Source organism: Callithrix jacchus, chromosome 10 (genome assembly GCF_049354715.1).
Source record: "Callithrix jacchus isolate 240 chromosome 10, calJac240_pri, whole genome shotgun sequence".
NCBI classification, from domain to species: Eukaryota; Metazoa; Chordata; class Mammalia; order Primates; family Cebidae; genus Callithrix; species Callithrix jacchus.
In genome coordinates, this window is record NC_133511.1 from 12,644,950 (window position 1) to 12,672,449 (window position 27,500).

Sequence of the window (27,500 nt, forward strand, 5' to 3'; positions counted from 1 at the left end):
TTGCTACTATAATATGTCAATTATAAAAATCATATGCAGATACAGAAGACAAAATCTATGGATATCTCTGGAATCTGTGGGATTTGGGGTTATTTTTAGTTCTTTCTACTTTTCTGTATTTTTGAATTGTTTATACTTGGTATAAGAGAAGTATCCCAAAGTAAACGTTGTAAAAGATTTACTTGGGGGAAGAAATACTTTTCAGGGGTCCCCGCAAATTACACTGTACTGGTATGGCCCACTTGGTCTATTACAGAGGAGGAAAGTGGGGAGGAGATGGGGGTCTGCCCATTAAGGGAGGATGGCTGGTCTGCCAATAGAAGATGGGCTTTTAAATTGCTATAGCGGCTGGGCAAGGTAGCTCACGCCTGTAATCCCAGTGCTTTGGGAAGCCCAGGTGGGAGGATCACAAGGTCAGAAGTTTGAAACCAGTCTGGCCACCATGATGAAACCTCGTCTCTACTAAAAATATAAAAATTAGCTGGACATGGTGTCGCGTGCCTGTAATCCCGGCTACTCAGGAGGTTGAGGCAGGAGAATCGCCTGAACCCGGGAGGTGAAGTTTGCAGTGAGCCAGGTTGCAGTGAGCTGAGACCCCGCCACTGCTCCCCAACCTGGGCAACTGAGCGAGACTTTGTCTCGAAAAAAGAAAAAAAAGTGCTACCGCAGTGGAGAGGCCAACCCTTGGGAGTACCTGGTAACATTAGTGACTTAGTCCCTTTGAACTTAAGCAGCCTTCCTCCAGGTTAGAGGGTTTCAGTGTTCTCGGCTAATAGGCTAATCTGACATCTAGAACACCTTCCTCACATTAGTTCCTACACACACAAGCCTTCAAGTGCTGAGATGTGAATGAATCTCTCCTTCCCTTACTTTTGAAAACACAGCTGGAAGATTAATTAAAGCCTATTGTGTTGGCACCTCAGTAATATTCTGCATTATCTTTAAGAATTAAGGTCACGTCCCCATGTAAGAAAATATTATTTAATGTCACTTCTATATCATAATGCCTATATAAAAGCCTTGGCGATTTTAATAGAGAGAACACAGATTTCAGCATTTGTACACAGTAAAACATTTTCTTCGGGTTATTTCTGGAAATCCCTTCCAAACATCTGCGTTTCCTTCTAACTTAAGTCTCTTCCCACCTCCTTCCCAGGGTATCTGCTGAAGGGTGTTGTAGGTTGCTTCTCTGTGGGAGAGCAAACTTCACAGTCAGGATAAAACAAACAAACAATACCAAAACAACACCCAGAAACAGCAACCCCCAACCGTCTCCAAAGTTCTAATTTCCTGCACTTAAAATTAAGTCCTGGGCTATCCTTGTGTTGCAAGGATCTTAGAATCGAAATAGAATTTGACAACTTTAAATACCTAACTAAATCTAATATTTTGCTTTTATTATCTACTAGTTATCAAAATATGCAAACTCCTGATTAAGGAAGGATGGGTGGCAGGAGCGCCTGAGAAGGCGTAGGGGAGAAGTGTGAAAAGAAGAAATCCCTGCTCTCCCTGGTAGACTGCGTGTGAAAGAGCCCGGCTCCCCGGAAACTCCAGGCCGCGTTTTGCAAGCGGCCGCATCTGCCTCCCCTGTCTCTCTTACCTCCTTGATGTTCGGCACTATTTGTGGCCGGCGTGGTGGAAGGACACAGTGAGGTTCTCACCCCCGCCCCCCGCTCCCCGCTCCCATCCCCAGTTCCATCAAAGCGAACCCGGGCCAGCGCAAGGATCTCCGAGTTGCGAGTGTGCTGAGGCTGGGACTGTCACTCATTCTCCGATCAGCGCGTGAACGCAGCTCGGCTGCCGCTGGCAGGAAACAATTCTGCAAAAATAATCATACTCAGCCTGGCAATTGTCTGCCCCTGGGTCTGCCGCTCTGCCGCCGTCCACACTCGCTGCAAGGGGGGGACGCAGAATTCACCGCGGCAAGAACAGCCCTCCCAGCCAGCAGGTTACGATGCTACAAACTAAGGATCTCATCTGGACTTTGTTTTTCCTGGGAACCGCAGGTACATTTTTTTTTAAAAAAAATTCTCATTCTGGTTTGCTAATGACCCCATCTTCCTACTCTTCTCCAGAGGAACGCTATTATTGTGGGTGGTTTTGCGTGGACTGCTAAGGCTGGTCATTTTCGTTGAGCTGTGAAAGGAGCGCGTCGCCCTTGCTGCCCAGCAGAACCCCGCGCCCTCCCGGGCTGCGCTGCACTCCCCGCGCCGCCAGCGCCAGCGCCCGGCGCCCCTCCAGCGCGTCCGCCCTTCCCACTTTGTGCGCCCGCGGCGGTGGGAGCAGAGCCGGCCGGCTCCTGGGGACGCGGTGGCCGCGCTGGTGATGGGCAGCGCTCCTTCCCCGAAGGCGGGCGGCGGGGCGGGGGACGTCGCGGCTCGGGTGGTGCCGCCGCAAGGGCTCGGATTCCGAGGGGGAAGGGGCTTGTCAGTCCCAGCTTCGGGAAGAGTGAACAATAAGGCTAGGGCAGCCTCCCCAGATCGTTATTTCCCCGGGTGTAATAAAGTCGGGTTCGCTGCTTTGTCTCCCCCGCCCCGGCCGAATAACGGTTTGCAAAATGGGGCGAAATGGGCAGAATCTCAGGGCTGTGTGGCCGTTGTGGCACCCCAGTCCGTATGACGTTAGTTTTTCATTTGCCAAATTGCTGGTTAGTTGCAAAGCCTACCCTCGGCCGCGAGCACTGAAGGATGGGAGGGTCGAGCGTGGCGTTTTGACAGGAGGAAGTGCGGAGGGGCGGAGGGCGAGGAGGGCGTGATCCGAGCCGCCTGGTGTGTGTGCGCGTGTGTGCGCGCGTGTGCCTTTACACGCGCCGCGTGCCCAGTGTTGCACGGGGCGGGAGAAGAATGGCAGGTAGCCGCCCGAAACCCCTCGCCCTGTCTCCCTTCTTAGGGCGAGGTTCCCGATCCTGGCAAAGTGTGAACAATAGGGAACTGGGAGAAAGACAGTAGTGATGCTGCCGCGGGTGGCGGGGGCTGCGCCGCCGCCCAGACAACCTCAGCAGCGAGGAGGGAGGTGCATTTCATTTTGGCTATTTCCATCCCGGCCTCCCTGGAAAATTCTTCTGTGCGTGCCCACCCTCCCCTCCAGCTGTCATCTCCCCACCTCCACCCAAGGATTTGAGCTTGGGCGCTGATGGACGGGAGGGGAGGAAGAAAAGCAGGGGCTGCAGAGAGCTGGGTGGGTTGGGCGGACATTCTGGGCGAGGGGCGTGTGCTGGGAAGCGCCCGAGGAAAGCCGGGCGGAGGGGCTGTGTGTCGCGGTCGCAGTTGCCAGGTGCTGTGGTAACTGCCCTAGACGGCGGAGCCCGGGTTGGAGAGCGCGCGGGGCGGGCCGGGGAGCACCCAGTGCGCCCCCTCCGAGGGCCGCACCGGAGCAGCGCTAGGCCGCCGCCTCCAGCCAACTCGGGTCCCTCCCATGGCGACCAATCAGCGCGAGGCTGGCTGGGCGGGAAGCCGCGAGAGGCTTTTATTGCGGCGCGGGTGGCGGCCCGGAGCTGGCAAGACTGTCTCCTGGTGCTCCAGCCTAACGGTCTCGCTCACCCACCCCCGGGAGAAACCCCGCCCTGCGGCCGGTCCCCCGCCTGCCCGGCAGTTTCCAAGGAAATAAAATGGAGACTAGGTGGTCACCAGGAGTGCTCTTGGTCCCGCCGCCCGGCTCGCCCACTCTCGCCTCTTTCACGCCGACTTGAGCATCCCACCGCCCCCGCCAGCGCTCACTCTCCCGCACCGCGGAGTCAGGGCCTGAGCGCGTTGTCACCGGGGAGGGCACCCTGGCAGGCACACCGACGCGCGTGCGCTGACCGGCAGGCTGCGGGCTGGGGGGGGGGCACTACGGGCGGCGGGGAGGGGCGGGGGCGGGGTCGTGGCGGGGCCGGGAGGGGTGGGGACCAAGCCTAGTCCGCTTGGCGCTGGGTCTCAGCCGCCACCTGGGCGGGGGCCATCCTCGGCATGCCCCTTCCCGCGGCGCGACTTGTCAGCATGGGGCTGGCATATGGGGGTGTTTTTGAGATATCCTCGCCCCCGGGTGGGAGCGTGATGATGGAGCCCGGATCTTTGGTGGGCCTTTTGGGGGATCGCCAGGAGGTCCTTTCCATCATCGTGATGGGTACAGTCACCCCTGTTTGGATCCCGTGGAAGTTGCAGGCCCCGGATTTCCCATTGGGATGTTCGTGGATGCCCAGGAGGCATTCTGACCAGTGTTCCCCGGAATGAAAGCTACCTCCTTCCTGGCCCGGTACCTTGAGGATGGGAAGAAGGCAGAACGTGAAGCATATATAAGGTTGCTTAACAAAAGAAAGAAGTTGAATGGTTTTCCAAAGAGAAATAATTTCCCATTAGAATGTCGTTTCAACCATAGCTTTTTAAAAGTCATTCAAGTCGAAGGGTCAGAATTAAAATGAAAATATAGCACAAAGTATACATACATGTGTGTGTGTGTGTGTGTGTATGTGTGTGTGTGTATATATATATATATATATATGGGTCTTTGCTTTGTTTGTTTTTTTGTTTGAACTCAAATGTTGTAGCAAGTCTAGGGCAATGGCAACTGAGCTGTGTGCTCCGCTCAGTGCATATGAAAATTTACATAAAAGGCAAGCTTACCTTAATATATCAAATGAGTCTGATCCCCTGCCCCTCTCCCCTTTTGATGTCCTCTGCTCTTTAAGAATGCAATGAAAAGTTGTGCAATTGCATAGTAAATTTGAGTCTATTCTAGCAGAAACTTTGGATGTTTTTAAGAAATGTTTGCCTGAACGATCTGCAATGGTTAAGTCACATATTTGCTTGATAATTTTACAGTCTTTTGCCAATTAAACTTGCAAGAGTCAAGGAATGGATAGGACTGTCTTTCTAACAAGATACCACTGGTTAAGAACAAAAAGGTACTTTATAAAAGCTGACATTGAAATCAAGTATATGTAATATCTCTCACTAAGCAAATTAAACTGTGCTTTGGTAAAGTTTAATGTGAGCACAATTATAGTGAACCATATATTTTTGTCGATTTTCATTTTAAGATTGAGAATGTGTCTTTTTGAACAAAATTTTACTGAATGTAACAAAGGCTATATAAGAATGGAAAACCTTTCATAGCTCTAGTCAAACCCCAGAAAGATTAGCTTCTTTCAATAAATATTAGCATATTTAAAAATATTAATAACTGATGATCTGTTTAAAATCCAACAGTTATTAAAAACAATATAATCCAGACATTGTGGGTGTGTGGACTGTGATTTATATAAGTTTCTGGTTACTATTCCCTCTACAAAGGTCTTAAAGATCTGCTAACCTGGCTAAGTTTTCCTAAGTCTTGCATTATTTTCTTAAGTTAATTCTTTATGAAGCTCCATCCTTCTTCCCCTAAATTATTGAACCTGATAATTTCTTTCCAGATACCTTAATGGAAGATTTTTTAAAATATTGGAATAGCAGAAAATAGCAGGACATATTCTTGTTTAGTAAAGGAGGTTTCTCTAAGTCTTCCTATGCTAATTGTTTAAACTAAGAATGGGTTGATTTAACTGGTGATTGGTTTCTTGAGCTTGATAGTTCAAGAATTAAGATAGCAATTGCAAAGAAAAAAATCCCATGTGAAAACTAAAACAAAAAAAAAAAATGGTGTGGGTGTGTTATTTGTAAGGGATGTGGCTGTTTACCGGAGGCAGCAATAAGAAGGAAAAATTAGTCTGTAGCACCCCCGAATTCCAAGTTTTGAGCAGTGCTCCTATTTGAAATCCATTTATCATTAATTGAATTACTCAGATAGGTAATATATAATTTGATGGAAGAAACCTGTATCTGTATTTTTTCTGTCACAAGAAACAATGTCATAATTGCCTTTCAAAATAAACGGCACCATTTCATCACTCAAAAGCTAATCTTTAGACATGTTTTCGTTCACTGCAGAACTCAGTTTCTCGAATTATAGAGAGCATTTTGTAAACTTTACACTGCTTAAAATATGGACTCTGGAATTTCTGATGCAACCACTTAATTTTTCAAGGCGATGAAGCTTCTATTAAGTATGAGTTTGATAAATTCCCCGTATTTTTGTCTTTAGTGTTAAAGAACTGTGGCTGCTCTCCAGACTGAAAGTGGCTTCAATACCACTGGCAGACTTCCAAAGACATTTTACAGACAGTCCTTTCTGACTTAGTGTAAAATAAGTGATTGACTACCTGTTGCTACAGAACGGGTTGTGCTTTCCCTTAGGATCTTGAGCTTGTGATGGAGAGCAGAAACAATTGGCAGGCAGGGGAGAGAAGGGACCGCACACCTGCCCCCGTCCGTCTGCGGGAAGAGTTGTAGACTGGGAGGAGACAAAGACATGTTACAAAGGCTCTCCTGTACTGGTTCAACATTGTGTTTTTGAGCACACAAATGTTTCATAATGTCAAGATAAATATTTTAATATAAATTTCATAATTGATCATTCCTCAGTTTAGCAGTCGTAACGTACAGACTAAGGAGTGTCTGGAACTTTAAAAGAAGTGGCAGCACATTACAGGGACCATTTTGCTAATCTTAAAACTGGGTTACAAATTACACAAAATTGAAAACATTAATCATGTGGCTGTATAATATGAGGTCATTTGAGCTTTAGTAAAAATCACTAAGGTGAAGATTCCTTTGGTTAAAAAGGAAGAATTCTAAGTAAAATTCCGAAGAAGAGAATTTTATACCTTTCATAATATACTCAATGATTCTCTGAGCAATATTGTAAGAGGTGGCCCCTTAGGAAGGAGGAAAGGCCCAAGGACCTCTCTGAATCCTAATGATTGGGTTTCTATGAGCTCCAGAGGTCTTAATATTGGAAAACATTGTAGTGAAACCATTTTTAACAATACGAGTAGATAGGCTTACTACTTACTGTAGGGGTAATAGAATCTAGAGTCAACCTGAAGGTCATAGTCCTGTTACCTCTAGCCTCTTTTGTTATTAAGTCTTGGTGCCAAACCTTAGAACCATTTGCTGATGTAAAGGGATGTAAATTATTTGGTGTTGGCAGTGGTACCATTATGCCCTTTCATTTCATGTTGTTGAAATACTGTCTCTCAGCTGCAGATGCTCATTAGGAGCATTGCCTTTTGATGTTGGTCTGGGTGCCAAATGGCGGCCTTTCAGGCAGTTTCAATACATTACATTTAAAACGCTCTCCGGCCATGTCTACATGCAGCCACTGAGTTAACGGATTTTCAGCTGGGTGGGCACACTTTTCCTTTACTGCAGTATTAATTTAGCTTCTCAGCAATTGGAGACTCCAAGAGGACTGCACTAAAAGGATAAGCCATTTGGTTTATCGTGTGTGTGTGCTTTTGAAAAACAGATTGTAATAAATCCATTATGCATTCTTTTTTCTTCCAGATATATGTAACACTTTGTTGAATTCAAAGATTGCATGGCTGATACGATTTAAAAGGCTTCTATGTAACCTATATTCCACTTTGTACTCTGAGGACTTTTTGATTTGTAACTGCAAACACTGGTAACAGCTGATCTTCCGTTTTCTCTTTGGCGTCATTCCTGAGATAAGGTGTAAAATGCCTTTTGTTGTACATTAATCTCCTCCTTTGGTATCTGATTACCTCATCTTTTAAGAATATTCATAGTAATATCACACTGTTTGAGATTGTATTACATTAGGTATTCTCTTAACTAGTTGATTAAATACATTTATTGAGTGCCAGCATTTTATCATCTGCTCTGTGGGGAATTATAAGGAGTGAGATGACATAATTCCTGCTCTCAGGAAACCCTGGGAGTAGGAGAGACCAGAGAGTAGGAGAGGTGGGTAACCCTGGGTTGAAACCCCAGACATATCCTTACTAGCTGTCTGATCTTGGACAAATGATTTAACTCATCCAAGTTTCAGTTTCCTCTTCTGTGAGACTGGAGAATTAGTAATGCTTACTTGTCAGAGTTATAAATAGTTTAGAGATCTTAGGACTTCAGTGTATGTAAGCAGTGTTTATTAATGAGGAAGAAGGATATATATGGAACTAGAAAAAATAATTATTTAGTCATAGTGCCCTTTTATTAGAAGGATTTTAAGAAAGGTATTATGATAATATGACTCCTTCAGAGATTAGAACAAGGCTTAAAAAAATGGTTACTAAATATGCCTGCAATTCCATGTTGGTTGTGAATGCCCTACAGAGAAAGACGGCCTGATTATAAGGTTGAAAGCCATCAGCACGAGGATAGATCTAGGTTTTGTGGGGCCTCGGGGGTATACAATTTTGAGGGCCTTCTTTAAGGAAAATACAAAACTCTCTTGCTTTTGCAAAATTTAGTTGAATACATGACTGTGAGAACACACTGCCAAGTCCCGGTCCCCCAGGGCCTTGGAAGGAGGCCGTGCAATTGAGGAACCCTGAAAGCTTCTGGCCCTGCTTTAGCAACTATCCTTTGGTCCACTTGGACCCACTTGCTTGGAAATATAAGCTCATTGTTCCAGTTTATTAAACGTGGACCTCATAGAGATTGTTTATGTAGTGCTTTGAAGATTAGAATCATGCATTGAAGTCAAAGTCATTTTTAGAAATAAGTATTCCACTTTTATTTGACAGAAAATCTTAAGTAAGATCTGAGCTGATTTGATATTTCTCACTGCCGATACTCTTGTAAATTACTAACTAGAAGAAAATAAAGCAATTGCTATTGTTATTCAAATGAGTGAGACATAAGTGCCCGATTGGCAGGGCAGGAAGTAGTTTTGCCAACTAAAGGCATATGATATTGGAGAGGAGACTGAAGATTTTGTTTTAGCTAACTAAAAGGAGACAAACTGGATATATAATACCAATAATTATATCTTAATCATCACGTTATGGTTTACAAAACACTTTGATATGCATTTAATCTTCACACTCATTATTTAGTAAATATTTATTGAGTACATACTCTGTGCTGGGTGCTGAAATACAGTGGCAAGCTAAACATTCATCATTCCTGTTTTCATGGAGTTTCCAGTCTAGTAGTACAGAGAAATATAGACATTAAAAAGTAACACACACATTTATAATTATATGTTCAGATAAAAATATAAGAAAAACCCAGGATGAGAGATTATCAAGGGGGATTGGGTGGTTGGGGAGGTGAGGATGTAACATTTAAACAACTGTGAAGTAGGAAGAACAGATGGTATTCTCATTTTAGGGCATGATTGATTGACTGCTTAATTCAACAAACGTTGAATTACAACAAACATTCCTGAATTCCTTAATTCAACAAACCTTCGTGAAGTCTGGAGAAGGTCAGAAAATTTCAGGAATTGTGCGGGGTTTCATGTTATAAAGCCCAGGAAAATATACATCTGCCTTTAGAGCTTACCACCTGGAAGGAGGGGAGAGGAACATACTGTACTTATAAATAGAATGTTTACGCTGTTGGACCACAAGGAAGGAAGCAATTAATTCTGCCTGGGACTCCCTTGAGCTGGGCTTGAGGAAGAGTTGCTTTCATTGGATAGAGCCCGAAGAAGGGATGATTTGGGCAGAGCAGACACCCTGAGCAGTGATTGAGACATGAATCTGGTTGTACATGGGGAACAGTGTTAAGAGTAGTGGGGAGGAGTAGCCAGAGATATGGAGGAAAAAAAATTCTGCAAGTCCAGATTGTAAGTCTTTAAATGGAAACTGAGACTGAGAAAGGTCAAGTGACTGAAGCGGGTGGAGCTAGGACCATAACTTGCATTCGTTGGCTGCATTTTATCCTTTTCTAAAGCAAGGATAATTTGAATACATATAGCATCTGAACATGTGCCAACAAACAGGAGTTCCTGTGGCTTCTGGACTGAATCTGACCAGAATGAGTGGGAAGTGATGTGGTGGAGGGGCAGTATTCAGAGCTACGGTCTGAAGGAACTCTTCTGCCATTCTGCAAGTTGCAGTCGTTCTGAGCCTGTTTCTCTGTCTGTAAAATGGGCTTAATGACACCTCCCTTATGGGTCTTGGTGAGCTGAAATAAAACCACATATTAGAGCAGATATAAAGTATGTACTCATTATGTGCTTTAAAAAAGTTTCCCATGGGCAGAGGTTTTATTTGAAATGCTTGTTTAAAAAGGGGTGTATAGTACTTTGAATATGATGTGCAGAGTTCTGTGCTAGAGGCTGAGAGGAAAAACAAAATAAATTTAAGGTTACTATACCGACCCTACAGAAACTTTGAGGTGGCTGGGGAGAAAGAACTTTTACTTAGTTCAAACTGCAAAAAAACCGTGAAAGATGTTACATGAATAAGTGCCCTAATGAGGCAGACAGGTAATAGCTGGGAAAACTGAGAGGCGAAAATCATGTTGATTGGTTTCAATGTCTGAGAAAAAAAAAAGGTATAGAAAAGCTAGAATTTGGCTTGGTGCAATGGCTCACACCTGTAATCCCAGCACTTTAGGAGGCCGAGGTGGGTGAATCACCTGAGGTCGGGAGTTTGAGAGCAGCCTGACCAACATGGAGAAACCCCGTCTCTACTAAACATATAAAAAATCAGCCAGGCATGGTGGTGCATATCTGTAATCCCAGCTACTTGGGAGGCTGAGGCAGGAGAATTGCCCGGAGGCTGTGTTAAGCCGAGATGGTGCCAATTGCACTCCAGCCTGGGCAACAAGAGCTCAACTTTGTCCCAAAGCAAACAAACAGAAAAAGCTAGAACTTGATCTGGACCTCTGCAGATATGAAAATAAATAGGGAAACAGGCCCTGTTTCCTATAGGATGAGATGGATCCGGCCAAAGAATTGCCACTGAAGAGCAGTTCAAGGCTGGATCTTGGAGCAAGCCATCTTTGAATCTTAAATGTCAGACAAAGGAGAGGGGTGCTGCTGGAGCTGTTAGAGAAATTAAAAATATATATAATGTTTAAGAGGACAGTCAGCAATAGCAGCTGAACATGTGCTGTGCCAGGCTCTGTGTTTGGGACTAGCTGGCAATTAGCAGAAAGTTAAGTAGGAAGAAACTGATAGAGTTCATTGCAGCACTCAAAGCGAATTCTGGTCTTGTATAGCATCCAGGATGGTGGTCGGACAAAATGAAGGGCCAATGAAAGGATTTTTATTGCTGTGTGAAACATCAACTGGATGCTGCTAGGAGAAGGGAAGCCAGTTAAAGCTGACTTGGACCCAATGATGATAGACTGGACAGGGAAAATGTGGCACATATACACCATGGAATACTATGCAGCCATAAAAAACAATGAGTTCATGTCCTTTGTAGGGACATGGATGAACCTAGAAACCATCATTCTCAGCAAACTGACACAAGAACAGCAAATCAAACACCACATGTTCTCACTCATAAGCGTGTGTTGAACAATGAGAACACATGCATACAGAGAGGGGAGCATCACACATTGGCATCTGTGGGGGGGAACTAGGGAAGGGACAGTAGCGGGTGGGGAGTTAGGGAGGGATAACATGGGGAGAAATGCCAGATATAGGTGATGGGGAGGAAGGCAGCAAACCACATTGCCATGTATGTACCTATGCAACAGTCCTGCATGTTCTTCACATGTACCCCAGAACCTGAAATGCAATAAAAAATATATATACAATAAAAATAAATTAAAAAATAAAATATAAAATTGAAGTTAAAAAAAAAAGCTAACTTGGAGGCCAGTGAAGTCCAGTGAAAGTATCTTGCATAATTAGCAGGCACACTTGTATGTAGGGAAAGGATAGCATTAGGCTTAGAGTCCAAATATCTGGGTTCAAGAAGTTGCTCTGCTACTCACTAGCCAAGTAAATTTATATCAGTTACGTAAACTCTTTGACCTGTAACTTCCTCATTTGACTATAAGAACAAAAGAAAATAGTATGTGGGAAATGCATTGCAAATAAAGTATTTCACAGCTGTACATTTTATTAGTTAACATGTTGCTGAAAAATTAAATAAAAATCAAATTTCATGTACTGCTAGAGGTGCTTTTTTGATTAAAGAAACCTAACTGTGATATATTTTCTAAAGCAGATAATTTTGGAAAGACACTTGTAATGATTTTGCATAAGGATAAAAGGGGCGTAGCCGAGATGTTAGAAATAGTGGGGCAACCAAGGGTAGATGACTGAGAGGGATAAAGATCTTTAAAGTTATAGACTCGGGAAATGAAATGATCATGATACTGCCAATCTGCTGGAGAAATTAAGAGTCAGGTTAGGTTTCAGAAAAAGTTAGGGTCCTCCTAATTACCTCAACTTGTAGATCAGTATTTTTCAAACTATGGATGATGAAATCTATTTAATGGACTTCTGTATACATTGAAAGAGAAAGAAGGAAGGGAGGAAGGAGGGAAAGAAGGAGGAAAAGAGAAGTGGAATGGAAAAGAGTGTGTTTTATATAAGGATAAGCATGCTTTGAGTACTTCAATTTCTCTCTCTCTCTCTCTCTCTCTGTGTGTGTGTGTGTGTCTGTGTGTGTGTGTGATGTAACTTGGTTGTGATGGAAAACATTCTTTTGGCTCAGGTCATAACAGTTTGGAAGCTACTGTTGTCAAAGGAAGAATGTAGCATCAAAGAGAGGGTGAAACAGTCTAGTGGAGGGAGTACATCAGAAGGTATAGAGTAGAAACGGAAGGGGTTGTGAGGGATAGGAGGAAGAAATGACAGCAAAATTATGTATTGAGCATCTAAGCAGTCAGTTAACAAATCAAATCAAATTCGAAATATTATACCTTTTTTTGAAATGGTATCTCACTGTGTTGCCCAGACTGGCCTCAAACTCCTGGGTTTCTGCCTCAGCCATACTGGAACTGAAGATACACACCACTGTGCCCTAAGTATGGTACCTTGACCTCACAGAGCTTTCTGTCTGATTGGGAATGAAAAGATAACTGGGAATACCAGGTAGCTTCTACAGCCAAAATATGAGGCACTTAACATTTCAGAGTCAGGATAAATATTGCCTGGGAACCAGGGGGTGGTTAAGCTGTACATTTGATCAGTAGACAGAAATTGAAAAATTATATAAAAATCAAATTGTGTACTGCCAGAGGTGCTTGTTAGATTAAAGAAACCCGACCGTGATATATTTTCTAAAGCAGATAATTTTGGAAAGATACACTTGTAATGACTTTGGATAAGGATAAAAGGGGCGTAGCTGAGATGTTAGAAATAGTAAAGCAACCAGCGAGGGTGGATGATAGATCCCAAATGGCAGATGATGGGGAGAGGGAAAGCCTTTAAATCTATAAGCTTCAGGGAATGAAATGAACATGCAGACACTGGAGAACTCGTACAATGTTAGGTGAGAGTTGAAGGTGACTTTGAAGGAAGGATTTAGCTCCACTGAGAGGAAGGGTGGATGAGATAAGTATGTGTGTTCCATGTTTGGGAGGTGACTGGGGGAAGCCCAGTTAAAGAGACCAAGACTCAAAGATGGTAGTAGTCTGTATTTTTATATTATTTCAGTGGGGAGAAAAACACCATGAGTTATGTTCAGTACTTTGCAGGGTTTTTATCACACCCACAAATATTTATGTGGCAGTATTTATGTAGCACACAGAATGATATCTTGCCTATAATTCAGAAGGTAATAGTGAACAAATGAAGAGAACCAGAGCTTAGTGGTAGGAAAGCCTAGGTTAGGAAAGTATAATAAAGTGAAGTGGAAAAAAAGTTGGAAACAAACAGTATATATATAGGTATAATCCCAATCCTGTTAACAAAACAACTCTTTCACTCATTCTACAATGAAGACTGGAAGAAGGTGAATCACTTATTTCTGTTGTCTAAGTTTTTGATAACGAGCGCATACTGCTTTGCAAAACAAATAGTGTAGTAAAAACAAGGGCAGCAGTACCTAGGGTGGTTAAGATTATAAAGAAGATGAGAATTAAGTAGAAACTTGGAATTTGTGTTAGAGGAGAGTGGTGATGTCAAAGGGATTTCAGTCGAATGGTGAAATTCAAGTTATTTACTTAGAGTGAAAGACTGAGGAAGAGCTAATATCCAGGACACTTGGCAAAGAAAGAAGGAAAGGAGGGCTGCTAGGTCAGGTGATGGCTTCATCATGAAGGTGCCTGGGCATCACCATGGAAAAGAGTCAGAGGGAGGGGAGAGTTGATGAGCAACCTTTGCAAAGGACAACAGGACAATTTCACGCCAGAGGAAATGAATAAAGTTAGGGGTTTTCTCCAGTGACTTCATTTATCATATGAGTTGATTATTTTTAGATACATCATTGCCCACGGCATTCATAAATTTATTTCTAGACCTTTAAAAAATGCATCTATAGCAAATCTTTTGAAGCTTGTTCTGCATGTCACAAGTTGGATGTGTTGTTTTTATCAGATCGGCAAATGAGTGATTGATTACTTTTCTAATGTTCTTTTATTCATTTTCAATTTGAGCATCCATTCTGTTCACATGAGATGCTCCCAGTCACCAGTTAAGCGGCAATTGCTATATGAGAATTGGACTTAGAGTACACTTTCAGGTGTGCTTTCAGCAGCCTTAAAGGTCTGTTATCACGGGTGTAAGAAGATGGAGACCCAATGCGAGCTCTTTGATTTGGGTTGATAATTATCAATTATCTTTCTTTCTGAATTTAGTGTCTACTTTTGGTGTTGGAGGCAGTGTATACCACATAGGGTGCTTCATGGACCTTTGGTATCAAACCTCCAGTTTGAACTGTGACTCTCTGCTTTTCAGGACCTTGAGCCAGTTATTTAATCTCCAACGGTCAGTTTCTTTAGGTGTGAATCAGGGATAATACCCAACTAACAGGGTTATTGTGAGGTAGTTTATACAACTGTCTGGCACATAGTGAGCTCAGTAATTTTTTCCTGTTTGCTTTCTTTCTGCTGAAGTTCACAGTGAAGGGATATACAATTCGTGTTGGATTTAAGTATTGATTCTAATGAGAATCGTGTTTTCCATTTATTTTTCATTTTCTGGGAGTTCAGGATCACCGTGAGCTGCAACTGAGTTGGCAATGCTTTGCTTAATTGTGGAGGTGTTTTACCTCCTATGAAAGCAAAGCCTAGTAGATCTTGATTTTGAGAAAAGTAATATTTAAAAAATTAAAGCTGGTTTCTCTAGACTCTCCATTGCATAAGGTTAATATCAAACCTGTCAATTCACTATAATGGTGGAGCCATAAAATTTAGTATATTTAAATAATAGTGGCTGCTAAAGATCATATTGGTGAAACTTCATTAATCTGGAAGTCACTTATCTGGTAAACTTGATTCTTTGGAACATGAAGAATGAAGGGAAAGAAGCCTCTGAAGAGCTAGCATAGCATCCTTTTCTTTCTTGATGCAATATCTTTCATATTGCTGAGGAGTTTAAAACATTTCTCTTACTTCTGTTTCTTTTTGTCTGGATTCCTCTTTGTTAAGTTTGCTGTAGTGTCTCCTTTTGTGTTTCATGTTGTTTCATTTAACGCCTCAAATTCTAATGATCCCTGGCTGTCTATCTGTAAAGACTGAGACCCTGAAAGCTGTGGGACTCAATGTGGGGTGTCACACTGAACAACTGTGCAGGAACCCAGAAACCCAGTGGGGGACATCCATGTATCTTCATTAGTACTTACATTTTCTTTTGGACTGGTTGATTTAAGAGAATCCAAAATTTTGCAGCAGGCAGGGTATAAGCCCGACTACTGTTTTTCTCTAAGCTGAATAGGAAGAAATGGACTGGCGGTGTTTTCTCTTTGGTAGTCAGGATTTTATTTAATTCTCCTATTTTCAGTAAGGTGCTTCTGCCCTCAACAAAGTCTGGTATACCAAAGGAAAAAGTGCATCTGGTTCAACCTCTATTAATAAAAATCAAGTCTTCTTCTGCGGTGAGGGGAGTATGGGAGAAGGGATATATGGCTGCCACCCTCCTGTAGCTTACGGTTTGTGTGTGTGTGTGTGTGTGTGTGTGTGTGTGTGTGTGTGTGTGTGTTTGAAGTTAGTAGTATGAGAGTGTCCATTGGCTTTAATTTTGTAGCTGACTCAGACCCAGTGATGACTTATCTCTTTCAGGGTTTCTAATTGCTAAAATCCAAAGCAGACTTTTGAAATCTTTTATCTTGTGCGTTTTAGAATAGAATTGTTGAGACTGAAAGGAGCTTGTAGTTCTTAAAGGAAAAGGAAAATGCTCGAGGTGTGCATCAAAGGCAAAGACCCAAACAGAGGAATATTCAGAAAACTTCAAGGGATTCACAATTGAAAGAGTTTTGAGGAAACTTTTCTGAACTGAAGCATTGTCAAGAGATTCCAAGGTGGCCTGAGAGTCCACATTCCTTGGATAGAAAGATGTGAACTTGGCAGTGATTTTGCAAATCAGAACAAGAACAATTTCACAAATAGGTTGGCAAGTGGCTATGCCCCAGACTTGTTGGGTAGTTAAATGTTCAATAGAAACATTGACTTAAGCCAGTAGTTATGGAATAACTTGTGTTCTGTGTAGTTGGTCAAGGAGTTGGAGGTAAAAGATGAATACCATTCAGTAGCTTTGTGAAAAATTCTAGACCATGTTCAAAAGTTGTTTGTTTATACTTGTAATATTAATTCTGTGGAATGACACAAAAGACTATCTTGAAATGTCAGAAAATGATAACTAAGAGTTATTTATTCTTTTCTCGGAGTTTTTTTCCTTTTGTGAATGTAACTTAAAAGTGACTCATCACGTGTTTAAAATTTAAAATTTTCATCAAAGAAAACCATCTGTCACAATGCAGTAAAAAAGGGAACATTCTGTGATTTTCTTTGAAGATAAGGGATTGGAAGGGAGTCCGTTAACTGCCCTAGATTACCATTTGAGGTCATTTTGATCTAAACTGTCTTTAGAATCAGAATTAAATTCCCAGTCAGACTCAATTAAGATAACTGGTCATGAAGGCAGTTCATTCACCTTCCTTCCTTCTCATAAAAGGGATATTTTTATTATTTGTATTCCTTTACGGCCAAGTTGGACATAGTCATTATTTTTGAGAACATATACATTTTACACAGTAATTGATTTAAGTGTTTAAGGGTAGTTTTGTATCTAAATAAGAAACCAGAAAAATCATTCACTATTTGGTTTTTCTAGAGATATTCACAGTAGACCATTTGGAAGTTGCTGGGAGGTAAATCGATATATTATTGAGTTATATTTTTGCTGCCCTGTGCAATATTAAGAGAGTAGCTTTCACAAACCAACCCCAGTTAAAATTATTTAGTTATAATAATAAACGTATAATTGGACATGTTTTAAGAAAACTTTAATTATAAATATGTGCATTTATTTTAACAATTTATGTACGCATTTATAAAACTAAACTTTTTGTTTGTGATAAGTGAGTATAAAATTATATACAAAATTATATGCTCTTTTAACTTGCTCAACCTGAGAGATTTAAAATCATGAGGTTCGCTGTGAATTTAATCTTCACTTTTATCTTTTTATTTATAGACTAGAACAAATAAATCAATATTTTTTCAATTACAAAGTTTTAGTAATTGAAAATTATTAAGTGTACAAAGGGGGCGAGCTTTTAGAATTTAGAACTACAAAGAAGGAAAACAATTTAAACCTACAGATGAATTTGATGGGGTTGGTTGCATGTCTGCGGCTGTATGGCAAATCCAGCTACTCAAGTGCCTTGTACTAGCTGGACACTGGAACTTCACAGGGAAACAAAAATATCTTGAATGACTTGCTGATGTTCTTGAAACGATGCTAATATCTATTCTATAAAACCTGAAAGTATGTAGTGTAATTGTTTAGAATCACGTCTTGGGATTTGGGACTGTTGGCAAGAAGATCGGTTTGATTTAGACCATGATAGGTATTGATCTACATGTATTTTTGAAATATTTTGGCTGAAATGCAATTTGGTATGGTTAAGTCTTATCCATTTGTAACATTTTATCTTAAAACTATATCTATAGAAGTTTTTAAAAAATAATGTAAAAAGTCAAAGTTGCATTTCGATGTTTAATGCATTGATTTGAAAAAATTATATACAGAGCAAAATGTTTGAGGATTTTTTGATATTTTGCTTAAAATATTAGGTGCAAATGTCAGGTAATTCTACAATTAGAATTGCATCATGATACTTTGTGTGTGGAGACAGTCCAAAGCCAAAAATGATGAGACAAGTGAAATCTTTATTAAGGAAGGTCTAACAGCTGTATCAGATAGATTTGCTTTTTCTTGGAAATTTTGGTAAAAAAAAAATCATCCAGGAAATAATGTGATTAGAAATGCTCCTTCAATGTGCATATGTGTTTAATCTGCTCTACAAAGATACTATTTTCTTTGTAGCATTGTTTTATTGAACACATTTTATTAAATTTTCTATCAAAACAGCCTTATATTAAATTTAACAATACCTTGGAAAAGTTGCAATCTTTATAAGTGTACAAGTAACTTAGATGGATTACTATTAAAATACAATTTCTAGTGTTACAGCTCTTTTAGAATTTGTCTAGCAGATTTTCTGTTTTTTTACCATGAAGGAAATGTCAGTTCTTAGTTTTCATTTGGAATTTATAAAAAATGTTAAAAATCACCAAGTTTTCCAAAAGTTTATGCCAGACAAATCATTCACTATTTAAAAATAAAGTGCAGTTTCTTAATAAAAAGTATAGCTGGAGTATTGTCCCATATGAGTTTCCTGGATTTGGAAAAAAAATTAATACATTAAAATCAATAGTTGACCATGGATTTAAATATGATACAAAAGGTTTAAAAATCTAAATTGTCATTGTTTACAAAATATTGGCAAATTAGAGCTACAGCGCTTGGTGTTATTGTGTAATCTTCTGTTTAAAAATAAACAGTGGAAATAATTGTAGAAACCTCTGGGCTTAGAAAGGCTTGTTGGTGGTTCTTCACATCCTACTAAAAAAGCAGGCTGTCTTTGCATATTAATCACTCTGTGAAAGGAAGCTTGCCTTATTTGCATTGTGCATGCACTAAGAAGTCCAATAGTGCGCCTGAGAAAAAAAAATGGGGGGATTGTAATTGTTGTTCTCAAAAGGGTTTTTATTCCATTCAAGTGGAAAAGCTGAATACTGGAGAATTAGTTCAGTGTTTTGTGGAAGAAGAGTCCCTTTTGGCCACTGCATTGCTTGTGGTGCAATCCCAGTGTGTAAGGATCCTGAATGTTGGGGTGAAGAGGAAAGTGACTCATCTTTCTATGATGCAATAGTTTATGTTCTTGCACATCTCTATAATTGTGTAAGCATTTTCTCCTTGTTACGTATCCAAAAAGAGTTAGAATGAAATTCTGGGAATATATGCCGTATTGGAAATCTCAGGAGAATTAAAAATGAACCAAAAAATCTGAATCTAAGTAGCTTGGGTTTTAGGAGTGGGATGAGATGGGGACACACAACACAAAATTAAGCAAATTGTATATAAGTGTTATTGGTTTTAGAAAATGTGTGATTCGGTTGATGCCTGGAAGATAATTTTTTTTGTTCCCCAAATTGATTTTAAATGATATTTTTGAAATTATCTTAGTAATAATGGCATGCCTTTTTCTTCATTGTATTTTAAGACTCAGTGGTTGGATGTAAACATGGAGAATAAACAGAAGAAATATTCTTAATGCTAGTGAGGCTTTCTTTTAATAAGACTGCTTAAGATGAGCTCCTTATAATGTTTCTCCTCTGTGGTAAAACATTCTTCATGAAAGCTTTTCCTTATCTCCTACCTAGTTCTAGCTGGCAGCAGCCGCGTTAGCCAGTATAGTTTCCAAAACCTCAAAATGTACAATTAATTATTTTGGAGGTCTGTTACTTTGGACTGTTTTAATATACTTTACATATTTTTAGCATCTTTGGAAAAATTCTGCACAGAATGTGGCATTTACAATTTGAATTTCGCAAAGGGGAAAATATGCCATTGTCTATGTACACGTATTTTGACAAAATGATTGTGTGTAATCATGGAGAAAAAGCTTATTGTTCTTAATGATTGTATTAAATACTAGAAAGTAGTTAACTGAGTTAAAAGGTTTCATGCAGGTTTTCCTAAAACCACTTGGCTTAGCTATATTTACCTACCTGTGAAAGTACTTGTTTTTATCCTCTTTAATGTTGTATGGATTTGGTTAAGTTGAATACAGATCCTCTGATGATACCATTTCTATTTTATTTGAATTGCTTTCTGTAATATTCAACTACATGGAAGTTGTGTTTAATTTGGGCTTATGTAGAGTGGTCCATAGACTTTGAGTGGAGTGTGTGTTCGGTTGCTGTTCCGAAGAACAGAAGTAGCCAAGAGGCCGGGCGCGGTGGCTCAAGCCTGTAATCCCAGCACTTTGGGAGGCCAAGGCGGGTGGATCACGAGGTCAACAGATCGAGACCATCCTGGTCAACATAGTGAAACCCCGTCTCTACTAAAAATACAAAAAATCAGCTGGGCACGGTGGCGCGTGCCTGTAGTCCCAGCTACTCAGGAGGCTGAGGCAGGAGAATTGCCTGAACCCAGGAGGCGGAGGTTGCGGTGAGCCGAGATCGCGCCATTGCACTCCAGCCTGGGTAACAAGAGCGAAACTCCGTCTAAAAAAGAAAAAAAAAAAAAAAAAGAAAAAAAAAAGAAGTAGCCAAGAAGTCATCTGAAAACGTAGGACCATGAAAAATTAGACCAGTAGGATTTTAAAAGAAAACTGTAATTCTTACCATTCAAAAGTTCTTATATAGGTTTCATAATAATTTTTTTCTAAAGTAAGTATGTTACTGATATATTTCTCCAAATGTTTGTTATAGACAAGTCAAAAGACAAAATTACAACAAATTTAGTTATAAATCTAATTGTCTTTTATTTGTGATTCATGAATTGGGGCAGCTTCCATTCAACAAAATAGAACGAGCGCTCCCACTGAGCAAGGGCAGAACAGTAGGTTTGGAAAGTGGGGGCAAGGAAGCAACTGTAGGAAAAAAACTGGTTAACATCAGTTGACTTCCAGTGACTTTTTGCAAGTTAAAGCAGAGGAGACTTCTTTATTGCACCGGCTCAGGTTGACTGGAATCTCCTGTTTTCAGGAAAAACTGGTCTGTTGTGGGATCTATCTGCTTCTTTAAAGTTTCAGTTTGATTATATAGCATTTAGCCTGAGTGACTCCATTTTGCTTTGGTCTGGTCTTTTGGGGCCTGGTGCAGAAAGAAGCTCAGTCTAAAACAATGGCCTCCTATAATTTTTGTTTAACAGATATAATTTTTAAGGTTTATACTTCATTTAAATTTGAACCTTTTTATAAAAATCTGAAATGCATTACACATTTTTTAGGATTGTGCAGACCTCATAAGTATGCAAAACAAAAATAGCTAGTACCAAACACCACATGATCATCTCCAAATTCAGAAAACGCATTTGACAAAATGCGATACCCCTTCAGGATGAAAACACTCATTAAACAAGGAGTAGAAAGTACTTTCTTGTCCTGATAAAGGGCATCTGTGAAAAATCCATAGCTAACATATACAAATGGCCCATAAGCACAAATGGCCAAAAGTCGCTCAACATCATTAGCCATCAGGGGAAATGTAAATCGAGGCCACAGTAAGATACTACTTCATGCCCGCTAGGATGGCTAGACTCAAAAAGACAGATAACAACAAGTGTTAATAATCATGTGGAAAAATTGGAACCCTCAAACACTGCTGATGGGAATGAAAGTGCTGCAGCCTCTTTGGAAAACAAGTCTGTCAGTTCTTAAACAGTTACCATGTGAACCATCAGTTCTGCTCTTCCAAGAGAAGAGAAAACATATGTCTGTATAAAAACATGTATGCTAATGTTCATGGAACATTATTAGTAATAGTCAAAAAATGGAAAAGAACTAAATGTCCATCAACTGATGAATGGACCAAAAAATTTGATATATTTATACAATAAAACATTATTGGGAAATAAAAAGGAATGCAGTACTGACACATACTACAACATGGCCGAGCCTTGATTCAGCATTTTAGTAATAATGTGAGATCCTTAATTATGTTAGCTGTTTGTTTGTAACCATGAAGATTTATTTATTTTTCAGTGGTTTTGGGGGCACAGGTGGCTTTTGGTTACAAGGATAAGTTCTTTAGTGGTGATTTCTGATATTTTGGTGCACCTGTCACAGGAAGAGTGTACACTGTACCCATTGCATAGTCTTTTATCCCTGTGAAGTTTTATTTTAATCCTAGCACTTGTTAATATTTATCCTTAATTCTGACTAACTTTTAGGTTGTGGGTACGACATCTTCATGAGAATAGCTAAAATAATTTTATTTGGATATTCCTGAAAGAACTATTGAATGTGAGCATGCTAAGATTACCCCTGGCAAAAAGGAAAGTGCCCAGCTCCTGGAAACATCTGTTTCAGTCTGCCCTCTAGGAGGGAGGAAACCTTTATGTCTTCCATTTATGTGTTTTCACTGGGGAAAATTTTCACTTCTATTTTGTGGGGCTGTTACTCAGCCTAAGAGAATATAGAGGAGAATCACCCCTTTCACATACCTAATAACTTTACCATATTATTACAGTACTGTCTTATGTTGTGTGAATTGATTGTCAATCTGTTTCTCTCATCTCCACCATTTTGATAGCTTAAGGCTTATCATTCATTCTCTGTGCATAGAGAAAAACGAAATGATATTTCCCAGTATTTTGTAATCTTTCCTTCATGAAATGCTGAAGAAAAGTGTTTGGTTTTTGTCCCATTAATCATCAAGTGGGACGCAATACATATGGTTGCATTTTAAAGCAAGGCTAAGATGGATTTAAGATATATTTCTTGTTGTGTGAAATGTCCTCCTCAATGGTCTTAAATAAAATATTTATTAGATAATTCTACAGTGATTAATATGAAAGTGGTTACATAATTCTTAGATGGCATGTATTGTGTTGGGCTAACACCACATTGCTTTTCTAGAATACTGGTAAAAAATATCTTATGGGACTGCTCTTTCACTAAAAGCAGAAATCCGTATTAGTGGTTTTGAGCTAACTGGGACTGCTGTAGATTGTTGCGAATTTTCCACTAGGATGCTTTGATGTTTGATGCAACTATTCCCACAATCACTTAGAGGAGCCATGAGTTAACAAGGAGTTAACAAGGAGTTAACCCATAGGAAATTACGAAATTCGAAGAATCTTTGAAAGTTCATCTTATTTAACTTTTTTTTTTTTGAGACGGAGTCTTGCTCTGTCGCCCAAGGCTGGAGTGCAGTGGCACGATCTTGGCTCATTACAACCTCTGCCTTGTGGGTGCAAGCAACTCTCTTGTCTCAGCCTCTGGAGTACCTGGGACTATGAGCTTGTCACTATGCCTCGCTAATTTTTGTATTTTTAATAGAGATGGGGTTTTTACCCTATTGGTCAGGCTGGTCTTGAACTCTTGACCTAAGGTGATCCACTGCCTCATTCTCCCAGAGTGCTGGGATTACAGACATGAGCCCAGCCTATTTAACTTCTTTAAAGCCAAATTCGCGGATGTCTCAGATAAGAATCTGTCTTTAAAAAGAAGACATCTTAGACATACAGATGGAGGTTAAAGATGAAAGGTTTTTTGCATTTGAATAAAATTCGTTGTTGACTTTCATTAGGTGGCTCTCATTTTTTTAGAGTTCAATATTTATTCAAGTAAACAAGTTTTGAGGTGCCTGTTCAGACAGACATCTTATTTTATGATAAAGTTGGCACCAAGCCTGTAATGTGAGTCCCCCCTGCCCCTGCCTGCCACCCAAGAAGTTTGTAACTTACTCTGGCAATTAGGATGCATTTCCCTATAAGATGTTATATGTGGTAGTTTTGTCTGGATTAACCAAAATGCAAATCTTCATATCCTCTACAGTGCCTAGCAATGGGTCTTACACATAGGTACAAATTGTCAGAGGTGGCTCAGTTTCACTCTGAGCTCCCTGTAGTTAGTTATGCCTTTGACTAAGAGCTAAGATTTAAAAGAAGAATAGATATAACTGAATTCAATTGTAAAAAGAGTGCCAACTGGGAATGTATGCAAAGGTATGGTGACGGTGAGTAAACAAGAACTGGGGATGGCCTTGCTCATCAGATGGGGTAGGTGGGAGGTCATTGGAAGCAGTGGATTGTCATCCCTTCAATGACTTGATGGGAACATGTTTTGGAAAGTTGGATTTATTGCTCTTCTTTTGGAAGTTGGGGAAGATTGCAATCTAGAAAACCAGTAATGGGGAGAGAGGTGGTAGGAGGAACTACTGTAGCTGCTGTGTGAGGTGACGGGAGGTGGAATTGGAGTTCTGATTGTGAGATGTAAAGGAAGGCAATATGCAAGAAATATGACAAAGGTAAGATTGATGAACTTAGTGACTGAGTTGGATTCGGAAGAGGAAAGAATGGTGATGATTTAGATTTCAGGTGAGACGCATGGTAAGAGTAAATGTCATTAGCAACAGAATTGGGGAAGTGGAAATGAGGACTTTTAATTTTTTTAGAAAGGTAGTAGTTTGGCTTGGGCAAGGTGACCTGAGATTAAAGTAGACTATCTAGGAAGGAAAGCCAGGCATACTTCTGGAAATAGAAGTCTACAGTTTTTAGGAGAGATCATGTTACAGACATTAAACTGTAATCATTTAAGTAGCAAATGGCTCTCGAAGGATAAGTTATTTTAGAGAGAGAAGCAAAGAGGACCAGGGACAGAAACTAGCCAAGCACTTACATTTTGAAGATGGACAGTTTTTATATGTAATAGTTATTAAAAAGGTACACCAAGTCATTTAAGCAAGTTACTGTTTTGTATATTTTCAAAAATAATTAAAACCACAGAGCTGCCTTTTTTATATCGTGGTGCTGCTTTGAATTCTTATTCTCTTTTTAATTCACTCTGGCTCTGTTTTAATGAAGAAGTTTGTTTGCAGTCCATACCAGTTTCTTGTTGGTTTTTTTTTTTCTTTAATCTTTTAGTGCTTTTGGTAACAATTTAGCTGATAGATGAAAGATTGTATAGCTCTCATTGATTTTAAATCTTTAGGCATTAGTGAAAGTATATTCCAGGATACCAGGAGAATTTGTAAATAAATCCATGGACAGCTACAGAAAATGATTTTGAGAAATCATGAAAAGAGCAAAAATCCTGATTTTGTTTCAAATGAAAAGAGGGTGAATTCTTCCCTGAGGAAGATGGGGGAATTTAATGCCCATCCTAGACAAGTTTTAAGAATCAACAGTTAAGCAGATGACATGGGATCTTAGAGAAGAAAGCCAGGATCTATGTGGGTTCACTAAGGACAGGTTGTATCAGAACTCACTTCTGTCTTTGTCAGGATTTCCAGACTGAAAATGGAATTTATGTTGGTTTATCATGATAGTCAAATGGAGAAATACAAGTGTGGTGCCAGTAATTGGTCAAATGACCATCCTCCTCCTCAACTTGGAATGTGTTGGCTGCAGGATTTCCTTATTTATTTACTTATTTAATAATTAAGGTGTAAACTCTCATGTTTTGATATACATGTGCATAATAAGTGATTACTACAGTCAAGCAAATTAACATATTCATTGTCTCACATAGTCATGTTTATGTATTATTCATTTATATATTTATAGTGAATAGAGTTTGTAAAATCTGTCTTAGGGAATTTCCATTATATAATACAATATTATTACCTGGTCATCATGTGGTGCTTTAGGTCTGTAGACTTACTCATCTTCTGTAATTTCAACTTTGTACCCTTTGACCTACATCTTCCCATTAGCTCCTCTTCTGATCCCTGCACTGATAATCACCATTCTACTCTGTTTCTACGTATTTAGTTTTGTTTGTTTTAGAATCCACATATAAATGAGACTATGTCATATTTTCCTCCTGTGTCTGGCTTATTTAACTCAGTATAATGTCCTCTTGGTTTATCTATGTTGCTTTCATGTCAGGATGTCCCTCTTTTTAAAGGCTGAATAATATTCCATTACACACACAGACACACACACACACACACACACACACACACCACAGTTTTAAAATTCTTCAACTGTCAATAGTTACTTAAGTTTTTTCTATAACTTGGCTATTTAAATAATGCTTCAGTGAGCATAGGAGTGTAGATATTTTCATGAGGTGGTAATCATTTCCTTTGGGTATATATCCGCAAGAGGGATTGCTGGGCCATATAGTAGTTCTATTTTTAATTTCTGTAGGAACCTCCATACTACTTTCTACTGTGGCTGCAGAGTCTTACATGCCCACCAACAGTGTACAATGGCTACCATTTCTCTACATGGTTACCAACAGTCGTTATCTCTTGTCTTTTTGACAAAAGCCATCCTAACAGGTGTCAGATGCTTTCTTATTGTGGTTTTGATTTGTATTTTTCTATGATTAGTGTTGTTGAGCACCTTTTTGTATACAGTATCTGTTGGTCATTTTTATGTCTTTTTAGGAAAAAATGTCTGTTTAGATCCTTTGCCCATTTTTAAATTGGTTTATTCACTTTTTTTTGGCTGTTCAGTTTATGTGTCCCTTATATATTTTGAATATGAATGCCTTATCTGATAAATGGTTTGAAAATATTTTATCTCAACCCATAGACTTCCTTTTCTATTTTTGATTGTTTCCTTTGCTGTGCAGAAGCTTTTTAATTTGATGTGCTCCCATTTGTTTATTTTTGCTTTTGTTACCTGTGCTTTTGGTATCCTGTTTTTTAAAAAAATCGTTGCCAAGACCAGTGTCAAGGAGCCTTCCCCCTATATTTTCTTCTAGGAGTTTTATAGCTTCAGGTCTTTAATTCATTTTGAGTTGGTTTTTGTGTATGGTGTAAGATAAGTATCCAATTTCATTCTTTTCTATGTGGATATTTACTGAAGAGACTATCTTTTCCCCATTATGTCTTCTTGGTGCCCTTGTTGAAAATTAGGGCATATGATGCCACATAATGCATATCCTCGGGTTTATTTCTGGGTTTTCTGCACTATTTCATTGGTCTATGTATTTTGTCATCTTTTTTTAAAAATTTTGCCAGTACCATACTGTTTTGATTATTATCACTTTGTAGAAAATTTTGAAATCAGATAGGGTGATGCCTTCAACTTTGTTGTCATTGCTTAGGATTACATTGGCTATTCAGGGTCTTTTTTGCTCCATATTAATTTTAAGATTTTTATCCTATTCTGTGTAAAATGTTACTGTAGTTTTGATAGTGATTGCATTGAATCTGTAGCTCACTTTTGGTAGTATGGACATTTTAACAATATTAATTATTCCAGTCCATGAACATGGGATGACTTTCCATTTATTTGTGTTTTCTTCAATTTCTTTCATCAATATTGTATAGTTTTCTGTTTACAGATTTTTTACCTTTTTAGCTAAGTTTATCCCTAAATATTTTATATTTTTGGTGCGATTCTAAATGAGATTGTTTTTAGATTTCTTTTTCAGATAGTCTGTTGTTAGTGTATAGAAATATTACTGATTTTTGTATGTTGATTTTGTATACTGCAATTTCACTGACTATGCTTATTAGTTCTAACAAACTTTTGGTGGAATCATTAGTGTTTTTTTTTAATATAAAAGATTATGTTATCTGCAAACAGTAACAATTTAACTTCTTTCTTTCATATTTGGATGT

At 39.6% G+C, this 27,500-nt stretch overlaps 1 protein-coding gene and 1 pseudogene across 25 annotated transcripts in view; both read left to right on the top strand.

Moving 5' to 3' along the window:
- Positions 1 to 1,762: 1,762 nt before the first annotated feature.
- Positions 1,763 to 27,500, top strand: part of NCAM1 (neural cell adhesion molecule 1) — a 315,714-nt gene continuing 289,976 nt past the window's right edge. For all 25 annotated transcript variants that reach the window (XM_054241571.2, XM_054241563.2, XM_054241575.2 and 22 more), the window contains exon 1: positions 1,763 to 2,006. Coding sequence is in view for 24 of the 25 variants with exons in the window: in XM_054241563.2 (XP_054097538.2) it covers positions 1,955 to 2,006 (52 nt within the window). In the remaining variant the exon portion in view is untranslated. The remainder of the gene's footprint in view (positions 2,007 to 27,500) is intronic.
- LOC118145967 (U7 small nuclear RNA) lies at positions 18,368 to 18,436 on the top strand (annotated as a pseudogene).